Genomic DNA, 13,560 nt, shown 5'->3' on the forward strand with positions numbered 1-13,560 from the left:
AAGTAGGAAGGGAAAAACAGCTATGTAGACTAAAAGGGGCCAATCACCATTTAGCCTTTTCTCTGTGATGTAATAGAACAAATCCAGCGACTGCAAAGGATTCCTGTGTGCTAAAATAAGGACCAATACATCAAAATGCAAGATGAAGCATCTGCATCATTTCAGAATGGAATTTTTTTAAGGGCAGCACGTGGTTAAGTCGTATAATAGCCATGAGGTCATGATGTCCCTAAATGATATTAATTGGCTTTCTGTTGAGGCCACACACTCAGCAGCTCATTTATGTTTTCAGTGGGTAAATATTTGTCAGTATGAAGGCTCACTAGGTGCTGTAACGATTCCTTAGGTTGCTTTGCACACAAAGCTTCACTGTGTACAGATCACTCTGTGCCTGTCTGCCTTTGCGTCTGTCTGTGTAGCAGCTCAATGCCCCACCACTCCATATTTTCCCTTCAACCGCAGCACGCCAGAGTTTGATCAATAATGTGTCCTTCATTCTCAAGTCAGGCCTGACCTTGGCAGCCTTTTGTCTCATTCTAGGGGCCAGAGTGCGCATGTACAGGTTGGAGAACAAGGCTTTTCAAAAACTGAAATTTGACCATTTGAGGTAAACAAACTGCCTTCACAATAGTCTTCTCATCAAGAAACCGGCAAAGCACATATTTATTTGGCTTCTTATCTCAGAGTATTGAGGTGATTATAGTTTTAAACTCGGTTGTTGAGGCCAAACAGAATTGGAGAAAATGTATTTTCTTGGTAAACTACACAGCTTCACTAACTTTCAGAGGCTACAGCAGAGAAGCCAAACAGAACAAAGGAACACTATCAACAGTTGGTGATGGAAGTGCTCTGCATGTTTGAAGGCATAAAAAGGCTTTAAAATGGAGACTGCTGCAGAGGCCAGTGGGAGTCGCTCTGACAGGTCCGCTTACATGTTAATGTGGTCTGACACAGCCTGCAGGTGGCACCATTTATAGATTACTCCTGCAGTCACATGTCGTTCATTTATATGCATTTGCATTACCTGCAGCCCCTTTCACAAAGAATGTCTGGAATAGTGCAATGAAACGAGCAACAGGTTACTTTAGCCTGGAAAGACGGTGTGGGACATATATTCATTTTAGATATTAGAACAAAACTAATAGTATCCAGCAGAGCTGCAGGATTACATTATTAATGCTCCATTTAAAAAAAACTAAAAAATAAACACTGGATAATTTGCCTTTTTAAAAATGTGAGCAAGAAATCAAAGATGATATCTAAGTATGAAACCATGTGTACACAAATGCACTAAAAGTGCATTAAAATCCATTTAAAAAACAACACACTTTATGGAATATTGTTAGATAATTCTCGTTTTTTTACCCCAAGGCTGCAGAAAAGCGGCTCCATGGAACAGTACATTAACTTAGAGAGTTCTCTATTCAAGTTTGAATAGACAGACAGCACAACACAGTTCTAAAAGACATGAAACTTCATCTTTGAATGAGCATCAATATTTTGTTGTAATTTATGAAGAATAAACATACTTCTTTATACTGCCTGGACAAAGTTCACATCATGCAGAATCTTTAAACAATTTGCTTTATTATAACAAAACAAGACAACCCAAATAAAATGCATCAACTTTAAAACTTACAAAAAAAAAAAACATCTTGCAGAGCTTTATCATTTTAAGAACTGAAAACTTCCACATTTACTAGTATTTAACAAAACAAAAATATTTTGAACAAAAGGCAATATCCATCACACCTTCCTCTTCTGGGTGCTGATGTACAGAACTGTGAGGAGAAGAGCAGGAAAAGGAGCAAAGTTAGTCATCAACTTTAAAAAAAATAGTCTTCTATTTTTTCAAAGTAAGAAAAATTTGATCAAAGGAAAAATACTTTTTTTAAGCGCAAAAAGCCTATTCTACCTCCAATGGATGATTAACAGGGGTGTTAGTAAAAAACATCGTTTAGACGATATATCACAATATTTCATTTGGCAATACTTGTATCGATTCAAATGCTGTCAGGATGATTAATTTTTCTTCAGCGTCTGACTCTTGTTTTCCACTTAAACCTCCGACAGCTAGTTGGCAGCAGAGCACACTGAGCCTCTTTGAGCAGCTCTACACCACACAAAACAACAGGAAGACCTCAGCTAAAGGCAGCTTAGTTTTTACTTGGGATGGTACTGAACCGAAACTCTGTGCCATGTTGCTGTCAGTAACATAAAATTCCGGTGCTTTTTAGTGAGCTTAGATAAGAACGAGTGAAGCAGCTTCACAGCTGCTAATGCACAGAGCATCAGCCAAAATGCTGTCAGCAAAGCGGGCCAAAGTTCTGCAGAACCTCCCAGCAATAAATTCTAGTTTAGCAACCTGATGGATCACAACGATGTGTACAACAGTCTGAAAAAAGGCAGACATCGTGGCGATGACCTTTACTTCTGCGTGTGAGAAAGCGGAGCTGCAGCGGTGCAGACTGTGATGTAAAGAAAGCATCTTCTCCACATTAAAGCAACTTTCCTTCACCCTGTCATGCTGCCTCATCATCAAACATTATTGTTTCTGGAAAGAATTGGTGTTTTTTTTTTGTTTTTTCCCACCCTTTATTTTTGAAGTACCGTTCAGGCTCCTGAACCATTAAAAAGAACCGGAGAAGTTACATTAAGCAATATTGAAAATCGCACTTCATTCCTCAATCATACTTTTAGAACCTTGTTGGTTAAGGCTCACTCATTTTTTTTTTCTTAAGGCCTGTTCACACCGGGACGAATTTCGCCGGCGATTTTCGCCGACGTTTAACGCCTCGTGACTAAACAAAGGGCACCAACGAGAGTGTGCACACCGACGCGAAAAAACGCCAGGCGTTAAAGCGTCAAAAAAAAAAAACGCCTCGGGTTCGTTTTTTTTTTCGACGCGTCGCGTCGAAATCTACTCGACCAATGAGAATGGCGCTTTTGCTCACGTGTCTGGAGCTTCTGAAGTTACAGTAAAACACAACTTGGGGGCGCTCAAACACAAAACTGCCTTGCTGAGCACACATACCAGCGAAGAAGATAGACGCCAAGTAGCGTCTACACAGCCGCGAAGCAATAATGACGGACATTCTAAAACATCCCCGAACCAAGCACCAGTTGGAGCTACTGGTGCTTGAAATATTCATGTTTTCTTTGTATGATTCTGACAAGCGCGTGAATACTTGCTCTCTTCTTCTGAGTGAAAAGCGACTTTAAGAAGCGTAAAGTTGCGCAGCGCCACCTTGTGTACAGGAGTATTTCTGTTTTACATTAAGCGCTATCTAATGTCAGGGAATGAAATTGCATGTTCACTCCACTCATCGTCAGCGAAAATCGCCTGGGTGTGAACACAAAAAACGTGGCGAAAAACGCTGGCGAATAACGCCTGGCGAATATTCGTCCCGGTGTGTACGGGCCTTTATACTGAAAAATATTTTGTTGTGGAAATCAGACAATGTTGAATGTTCCCTTTCTATATTTTATGTTTCCAAAATAAAAGCACTCTGAATTTGCCTGGGTAAAAGCAACTTGTATATGAGATACAGTTGCAGTGCTCAACATTGTGATCATTAAGTAAACGGAATTTGACCATTTTTTTTTACAATGAAAGACATATTGAAATTAAGTCAGAGATTTTTCTAAGTCTTTTTCTTTTTAAAAAAGAAAGAAAATGTGCTCCGGTACAATATAAGGATACGCATCGTATCGCCAGACTCTTGCCAATACACACCTCTAGTGCTTAGGCTGTCTCTCTGCAGATGAAGTAGTAACATTGGTATTGCCCTTATATAATTTTTTTGGATTTTTGTGTTGTCCACACATAGGAATAAAGTGTGTTTCTTTAGAAAATAAAAGGACAAAAAAGAGAAAGCTTACATCATTATGTAAGGTTTCCTTGATTGTGTTGTGTCAGAATATGCTAGGCTAGCTCTCCATTAGTGGTTAACATTTCAAACAAATTTCAAATATTCCCCAAACACAGATTTTGTGTACCTAAAGATGAAATCTCACAGCAGATGGTATAAGTTAGTGAAAGAATTTACATTTTTAAAGGTAAAGTGAAATTATTTACTGCAGTTTTAGAAATGCCATTTACAGATGTATCCAAAGTCTTTTTTTTTATATATTTTCCATATGCAAAAGAAAAAACTCAGATAAACTGGGAAGGTGATAGTTTTACCTTTTAAGACCCGAGCTAATATTTGAGATAACCCTCTACACATAGTCACAGGGCCCCAGTTAAGCAAAATTAACAACTGTGGTAATATGTGATGTTCGCACATGTGGACATCAGGTCTTAAGAGGTTAAAGATATTTTAGCCAGCCCATTCTATTCGTTTGCCTCCTAAACAATCTGCATCTGATCGTTTTTGTGTCACACCTATAGATCATCCTGCTTCGTACTGCCTTAAAACTTTAAAAATTTGTGTCATTACTGTCCATTTGGTTAAACCAATATAAATCAATCATGCACTTAAAATTGTTAAGATTCATTTCTATCACTTTGAAACGTTCCTATTAGCAAAATTGTCAACTTTTTTCTAATACTCCCCAAATAGTTTTTTGTTGGTTTAAGACATGGGTAGGCAACCTGCGGCTCCGGAGCCGCTTTCATCCCTGTGCTGCGACTGTCTGTATTTTTGTAAAATACCTATCATGTTCTAAGATTGTTGTAGAGCCTTTAACACCGTCGGGTAGCGCGAGCGGTCAGGAGGAAGAGCGCAGCGTGAGCACGCGGAGGGGGCGTGTCTGCACCTGTGAATACTGACCAGAGTCTGGTATGGGATGGAAAGTTCTTCTATAAAGACAGTCAGCGGTAATCTCGTAGGGGCACAAGATCAAGGTTGTGTAAAATGGACAAAAGATCAAAGGAAACATAAGGCTCATAAATAATTAAAATAAATAATTAAATATCCTGACAGCATTTTGAATCAATACAAGTATTGTCAAATGAACTTTTGCGACATTTCAAAAGCAAAACGCTTTATTTCTAACACCCCTTGTGTTGCGGTTCCCTGTGCTTTCATTTCTGTGGGAAACGGCTCCAAATGGCTCTTTGAGTGGTAAAGGTTGCCGACCCCTGGTTTAAGACATGCATTAAATCTATTTGATTAGGCTACTTTTACCTAATCATTTCTGCAAAGAAACAACTCCAAACCACATCTCTCTACCATAGTCACCTAAACTTGACCAATAATTCCAATTTCTTTAAATGAGTTCTTAGGCATGCCTTATGCAATGTAAATATTTTCACCATATTTGCATGTTTCAGATATACATCGCTGTATTTAAAAATAAATTAAAACTATGATGAATAGGTCAAATATCATTAACCAATGATTTTGGGTTATTTAACTGACTATGCATACCTACTATTCAGTGTAAATTTAAAACATATAATCTAAAGGCATACCCCCTTGACTAACGTCATTATGTGCAGAAGGCTTAATCAGTATTTTTATTGTAAAAATGTAACCTCTTACCATTGTTTCCTCTCAGAAAGGCATCCCCATACTTGTTCTTGAGCTGTCCATTAACATACTCTTCTGTCTGTTCAATGGCGATGTTCATGTAACCATCCAGACAGGCCAGAACACCTGCATAAGTTATAGCAAACAGGAACAAAGTTTTGGTTAAAGTCTCATTCCTTAACAGACATTTAGAAAGAACAATAAAGGAGAACCGTGCGGCTGAGCCTGGCACACCAGGTGTTTTACCTCTGTAATCCACACCAGAGTTTAGTTTGACCACCACTGGTCTACCAATTATCTGCTTAAGGAAGTCACTCGGCGTTTGTTTTCTCATACTCATCTTGCTTGATCTGAAAAATAAAGGTTTTTGTATATTAGCCTTTTAGTTTCTTGTGTGCTAGCATCGCCATCGTCCTCCATGATTAGTTTTATGTTTAATAGCGTGGATTTAATACATAAAAAACAATGTTTTATTTCCGCTAAAATACCACATAAAAAGCCCAACTCTCATTTTTTCCAACCACGTGCTGAACTACAGAAATAAGCATCAATGAACAAATTAAATCACTGAGCAAGCGGGAGACGTTAGCTGCTACTGCTAGCGTAGCTAACCATCTGGCTACTGACGGGGTAACTGTCTAATGTCTGTAGAGATAATGCCGGAGGTTCTTTAAGATTTTCTAAACAATTGTATCTGCAATGTAAATAGGCTAAACGCATGTTTGCTTTACAAGCAGAGGTAAATGGCTTGGTTTACATTCCACTCACCTGCTATTACGTCTAGCAAACGACTGTTTTCAACGACACCCGCGAACTACCCAATCATATACGTGCAGTCTATGGTAGCCGGCCGTTGTCAAAAATATCGAAATCGCATTAAGTAGCAAACGCGCTAAATTTAGAAAATCTGTTAATAATAATAATAATAATAATAATAATAATAATAATAATAATAATAATAATAATAATAATAATAATAATAATAATAATAATAATAATAATAAAAATAATGATAATAATAGAACTGTTTACTGTTTTCAAACCATTAAACTCTTAACCGGCTTTTTTCTAAAGCAGGACACATGTCAAGACATTACATTCTAATTTAAGTCCTGTAAAATAAAATAAAAAGTTCAAAACTACTTTTTTTTATGTCAACACCGGTTGGATCAATTCACAATTTTTTATCCCAGAACTGAAGAGTTTATCATATTACGTTTTTGCTGCATGTTGCACCAGTTGCTATTCATTGGCAAAGAGAGCAATAATTAGTAAGGGTTGTTTATAGGCAAATGTTAGGACTTAGAATAAGGCAGTCAGAGGAAGTTATTATTGAGACCTGAAATGTCAAGTCACATGCCTGTTTCAGCTGAAGAAACATTTAGTACCTTTGGACAATCTGTAAAGGCTTGAATCTGCAGAATAAACCTGTTAGACGGACAATGTTACAACCTAACTGGATGTTCTATGGCTTCAGCAATTAAACAGTGAGAAAAAAAAAACCAAGTGAGCAATTGATCGAGCTCACTTATGTTTAATAAGCTGAGAAGGCCACCAGGAGAAATCCAGTTAGAGCTGGATGCATTCTTTTGCTGGGAAGCTTTTAACATTTATTCACATAGTTTGGATTTAAACAAGTCCTAAACTGTGTCAGAGATACACAACTCACAAAGGGCAGAGCAAAGCATTTGATTAATCATCATTAGCTGCACTAAAATCAAGACAAATTAAAATTTGGAACAGTAGAAAACTTCATCAGCCAGCAAAACAACGCCAAGAATGAATGCCACACAGAAGACTGTGGAACAAGCAGAACATGCAAAGAACTGCAAACATTGTTGGATTCAGTTGAGGTCAAAGCGCATGATATTTTACACTTTCTGATTGTGACAATGTATTTGTGAAAACCTATCAGACAAGAAAAATAGAAATGCTAAGATTAAGTATTTGTTGTGTATAAAAGAAGTTTAAGTAGTTACAAAGTTTATACGGACAACATTTGGAGTAAGTTCAGTGATGAGGCAATCAAAACCACTACTTTATTGTTTTTGATGTTCTCACTGGAATGTCTATGAATAAAAACATCAAGGAAAGTTTAAAGTAATATCTAACACACTAAGTTTGACTGTTTTATATATGAAACATGGCGATCCGTTTTTGGACAAAGAACTGCCGCTTTTGCTAGGTCATGAAGATCAGCAATCTTGAAACTCTAAAAATCATTTCTAAAATAAAAACAAAGTGGTGGTAAGATATCAGAGCCAGTGTTTTTCTTTTTATTTAGGTTTTTTTCACAAAGTCCCTTTTTTCAGTGTAAAGTATACTATGAGTAAAAAGGTTTGTCTTTTTTTTTGTGGAGACAAATTAAGTAATCAGCTTCATGTCAAGCTAAGATTTATCTCTGGATTGTTTTATCCAAACAATGGCTTAAAACATTATTGTTTTAAAATAATACTACCAACCTGGCAAACATGTTTTCAAGAAAAAAAAAATGAATGAATATTTTCACTTTGAATTTCAATTCATTTTAATTTTTGTCACCTCACTAAAATCACACAACAACTTTAGCCCCGTCAAAAAAGTCAACACAGTCAGTTCTATTGGATTCTGGGTAGCATTATTAGGGACCAAAGGAACAACTTCAACCTTTTTTGGTCTTGGTAATGGGGCTCTGTTACTTTATTTGTGTGGCAGTTTTCATACTAACCCTTTTAAACTTCCTCTCATTAAAGTCCTGTGGCAGCTAGACAATGGGCCACATTTATATCACTGGTTTAGGCTTGAACTGTAAACAAACAGAGGGAACACTGCTGGAATGTTGCCATGTAAAAAGTATTGTCAGTTGCTCATTATCTAAAATGTAGTTTCTAATTTTTCATCACAGATTTTCCAGTAAATCAAATTAAAATCAAAGCTCTTTTTAAATTGCATACTCTAAGTTTGTTTTATAGAATCAACTGTATGCTCGTGGTTGTTGAAATTAGCTTTGATACAAAATCAAATCCCGGTACATGTTTTGTTCTCCTGAGTCAGTGAAATGTATGAAACGATGGGAGGATTTGCTGGGGAAAGGTGAGGTCAAGAGAGAAGGAAAGAGAAAAAAGAAAGGCAAAGGAAAAGAAGGGGGATTGTGAAGGGGGTAATCATAAAGTACTTCTTGTGTGTCTAGACAGGTTGCTTGTTAGCAGGGCATGGATAGCCCTGTGGAGGCTAGAGGTTAATTTGGTATCTGCTGCTGTGTTAAACTAAGGTCAGTACTACAAGTCCTTAAGTCATAAACAAGAGTGGTTAAGAGCCATGTATACACCTAGGCACCAGTTAATGAATATTCAATAAGTTACCCCCCCCCAATTGGTTCTCCTTTTCCTTTGTTACTACTTGCTTTGGGGGAAAATTTTTGGAAATAAAATAAACGGGTTATATCTTTGGTTTTCCAAACCATTCTTGTTGTGCATGATTTTAATATTAACAAAGCATAAAAAGAGTTTTTTTTTTAACCTATTTTCACCCCTGACACACACTTCAGTCCTTGAACGAAACTAATCTAAGATTGTTTCTTGCAAATATCTTCCACCAATAACCATATATATATATATATACTCACCTGACACTTTATTAGGTTCACATTGCAAGTACCGGGTTGGACCCCCTTTCGCCTTCAGAACTGGCTTAATTTTTGTGACATTGATTCAACAAGGCACTGGAAACATTCTTCAGAGAGTTTGCTCTATAGTGACATGATAGCATCATGCAGTTGCTGCAGATTTGTTACCTGCACATCAACGATGCCAATCTCCTGTTCTACCACATCCCAAAGGTGCTCTTTTGTATTAAGATCTGGGGACTGTGGAGGCCATTTAAGTCCAGTGAGCTAATGCTAATTGTCATGATGATTCCAGCTTTATGACATGGCGCCTTATCCTGCTGGAAGTAGCTTCCAGAAGATGGGCACAATGTGGTCAAAAATGGGATGGTCATGTTCAGCAACAATACTCAGGTAGGCTGTGGTGTTGTAACCATGCTCAGTTGGTACTAAGGGGCCCAAAGTGTGTCAGAAAAATTTCTCCCACACCATTACACCACCACCAGCAGCCTGAATCGTTATTACAAGGCAGGATAGATCCATGCTTTCATGTTGTTGATGCCAAATTCTGATCCTACCATCTGAATGTTAGAGTAGAAATGGAGACTCATCAGACCAGGCAACCTTTTCTTCCATTGTCTAATTTTGGTGAGCTTGTGCAAATTGTAGCCTCGGTTTCCTGTTCTTAGCTGACAGGAGTGGCAACCGGTGTGGTCTTCTGCTGCTGTAGCTCATCTGCCTAAAGGTTGAACGTGCTGTTCTGTCAGAGATGCTTTTCTACAGACTTTGGTTGTAACCAGTGTTTATATGAGTTCCTGTTGCCTTTCTATCATTTGGCCATTCTCCTCTGACCTCTGGAATCAACAAGGCATTTCTGCCCACAGAACTGCTGCTCACTGGATTATTTTCTCTTTTTGGACCATTCTCTGTAAACCCTAAAGATGGTTGTGGATGAAAATCCCAGTAGATCAGCAGTTTCTGAAATACTCAGACCAGCCCATCTGGCACCAATAACTTTGCCACATTCAAAATCACTTCACTCTTTCTTCCCCATTCTGATTGTTCGGTTTAACTGCAGCAGATCGTCTTGACCATGTCTACATGCCTAAATGCATTGAATTGCTGTCATGTAAATGATAAGAAATTTGAGTTAAAAAGCAGTTTTTCTAAGTCACTCTGGTGCATTTCTCACACCAGAATAAAACTTTGCAAAATAGTTAGTACAACCTCCCCAACATTTAGTGATTTGGGTATAACCTCGTGGCAGTTTCATGTTCTTTTTGCTTTTATCAAATCTGTCAAAAGCCAATTTGGACATACAATACAGAACACCTATGGACTTTATAGGGTCTTTATAGGGACATAATCCCTGAGAAAGAAAGGGATAAGGCTGGTGACAACCTAACAAAGTATGTAGTAGTTTGGAATAGTGTGAGCTTCCACAGAATGCTTGTAGAGTACCTTTCTCCCAACTCTATTTCTTACTGTAATCCAATCAAAGAGTCTTTCTCTTCCTGGAAGTGGAAGGTATACAACTGGCATCCACATAGCCAAATGACCCTAGTAGCAGCCATGGATGCAGTTTATGATGACATCACAGCAGTGTTCTGTAGAGGGTGGAGAAAAAACTGCTTGTTACTGTTACTCAAAAACTATTGTTAACTAATTTTGTGCTAATTGTACTGTATTTATGATAGAGATGTTTCAATTTTATGAATGTATAGAAAGATTAGCACATCCAAGGCATGAAACACTGGAACAATATGTGATTTTTTTCTTTGATGATTAACCAACCCCCTTCTCTGAGAAACTTTTTGTTTTGTAAATAATATAAATATAAATATGTACATATATTTGTTTAATCGTTTTATTTGTTTATAAGCAATTTTATTTGGTATCAGCAAGCTTTCTTTTTACAGTTTTTCCCAGTCGCTTTTGTACAATTCTCAGATCAGAATGAAATTCCCCAAACTATTTGTTCAATCTTCACATCATGATGTCACTTGTGCACATCATATAAGAAGTTTCTCACTTCTTTGAACAAGTTGCAATTGCTTTGGTACATCCATGCAAATGATTATGTACAATTCTCTGCTCTTTGCTACATTATCAATTGTTTATATCATGTTGATCAAAATGTATTATATAGTTCACTGTGCAATAGTCTTACTCCTCAAAACACCTAGTCATTAGTTCATAGTATAAGTCATTAACTGCAAAATGGTTGACCAAGTTGTCATAATGTCATAAACATATTTCGCTGCATTGCAAGAGAGGATATTCGCTGTGATGTGGATGAGAATTTGTGGCCTAACATACAGGAACGACAAGCGGTGTAGGAAGACCACACCAATTCCTACTGCACTGCTTGTACTGTTGTACAGAATATTGTCCTATCTTTTTTTTCCCTTTGTGTCACTGTTTGCAGTGGGTTTTTTCTATGTTGGTATGACATGGTCTGTCAACAAATTACAATATGAACAATAAAAGTGTAAATGGGAATCTTGTCCAGTTTCTTGCAATCAAACAAAAAAGGTGTAACTTACATTTTACAATAATTGTCATCAAAACTTTAGCCATAGTTTACATCAGAACCTCCCTCTAAAGTACACAGTTATATTGACAACATGACTAAGTAATTTGACTGTCTTGTTCGTAGACAATGACACAAGGACTTGACATTCTGATGGCACTGATATGTTCAATGACATAAAGACTTCGTTTTGAGAGATGAACTAATGATTTTGAGCAAGTTACAGGCTTTTCAAGAAATCCATAGTGTTTTGCTGTTTGTACAAATTGTTTTGAGAAATGCACACACGTTTTTGCAAACTTCAATTCTGATCTGAGAATTGTATTAAAGCGACTGAGAAAAACTGTACTAACCATGTTCCTGTTATTTCAATTATGAACTGTAATTGAAATATTTGGAAAAATAACATTGGTTATTGATTCTGATGATCTCCTTGATGATGTTTTTTGTAATTTGATGTTCTGTTCAATAAAGTAGGGGAAAAAAGAAAAGAAAAAGATTTCCTCAGTGCATTCACAGAGCTTGTATTTGCAGTGATGTAGATGGAAAATATGTGACCAGACAGACATGAGCATCTAGTTGTCCATGATTGATTTAGAGCACTCTGCTTTACAGTATTCACTAAGCCAAAGGGTTTATTTTTTGTTGTAAATGTGTTTTTCTAAGTGCACAATGATGTGAAAATTTGCAAATATACATTATAAAGTGCATGCTCCATGTCTTCATTTTTATTTAATTGTAGTTTTTTAACAAGGCATGCATGGCATAAGTCTGTCTTTTCTTTTACATGACATTGGGGAGCACTTCCAGTGGAATCTGTCACAATGAAAACATTTGAAATCTTTTGACTTGATTGTACAAAGATGCTGGAGTCATAACTTGCCATTTTGACAAAACTGACACCTTCATTGACATAAAAACAATTGAACAATGGATAGATAGATAGATAGATAGATAGATAGATAGATAGATAGATAGATAGATAGATAGATAGATAGATAGATAGATAGATAGATAGATAGATAGATAGATAGATAGATAGATAGATAGATAGATAGATAGATAGATAGATAGATAGATAGATAGATAGATAGATAGATAGATAGATAGATAGATAGATAGATAGATAGATAGATAGATAGATAGATAGATAGATAGATAGATAGATAGATAGATAGATAGATAGATAGATAGACAGATTTTTTTTCAAAAATGACCTAGAGCTTATGAATATAGTGTTGTAACAAAGGTTGACAGGTAAATTGAGGGTTTGACTTTTTGGTTCAACTCCCTTTACACTACGGTGGACTGGTACAGTGACCGCAGAAAAGTGAACACCACGCCAATCCAGTTATTGATCTCCCACTGCGATTTTTCCTCACTCATGAATAAGTCCCCAAGATACTTAACTCTTCCAGTAACTGAGACAGTAGCTTTTCACAACCACATAACATGCAAATTCCAAAGAAAGAACATACAGTGGTCACTCGTTCATCGCAGGAGTGACACTCTTAAAAAGAAACGCAAAAGGCGAAATAGGAAAAGCAGGCCAAGGGATCATGACCAGCCGAAATAGCTCAGTTGGGAGAGCGTCAGACTGAAGATCTGAAGGTCCCTGGTTCGATCCCGGGTTTCGGCAGCAAAGGGGTTTACAATTTCAACCATTTTTGGGCTGCAATTTTGCAGGTTGTGGCAGTTTAGCCAAGGCAGTAAAGCAGGTCGGCATACAACAAAAGGGTTCCTTCCTATGCAGGTCGATTCTATCCTAGATAGATAGATAGACAGATGGATAGATAGACAGATTGACATTGCTGTAACCAGAAGAATAGACCCTCATAACAGGCAACCTCAAGAGGGTTAATTGTAATCACTGACACTTTTGTCTAAAATCATAGCTAATGTCACAGACCTATTAAGCATGAAGTATGTGTCAATGATGGCTATACATTTAGCAGCTTTAACATTGT

The 13,560-nt window shown here is 37.1% G+C and overlaps 1 protein-coding gene and 1 non-coding gene across 2 annotated transcripts; one reads left to right on the plus strand and one right to left on the minus strand.

Moving 5' to 3' along the window:
* Nucleotides 1-1,568: 1,568 nt before the first annotated feature.
* LOC101156227 (U6 snRNA-associated Sm-like protein LSm6) lies at nt 1,569-6,344 on the minus strand. The gene is made up of 4 exons (XM_023957618.2): nt 6,246-6,344; nt 5,724-5,827; nt 5,490-5,603; nt 1,569-1,781 (listed from the first exon to the last, which is right to left on the minus strand). Exons 2-4 carry the CDS (start codon nt 5,815-5,817, stop codon nt 1,747-1,749), a joined length of 243 nt encoding a protein of 80 aa, XP_023813386.1. The 5' UTR covers nt 5,818-5,827; nt 6,246-6,344; the 3' UTR covers nt 1,569-1,746.
* Nucleotides 6,345-13,159: 6,815 nt separating this feature from the next.
* trnaf-gaa (transfer RNA phenylalanine (anticodon GAA)) lies at nt 13,160-13,232 on the plus strand. Its single transcript has one exon. It is a non-coding gene; the product is annotated as a tRNA-Phe (tRNA).
* Nucleotides 13,233-13,560: the final 328 nt, after the last annotated feature.

The sequence above is a fragment of the Oryzias latipes genome, assembly GCF_053564925.1.
Source record: "Oryzias latipes strain Hd-rR chromosome 1 unlocalized genomic scaffold, Olatipes_Hd-rR_3.1 chr1_Y".
Lineage (NCBI taxonomy): Eukaryota > Metazoa > Chordata > Actinopteri > Beloniformes > Adrianichthyidae > Oryzias > Oryzias latipes.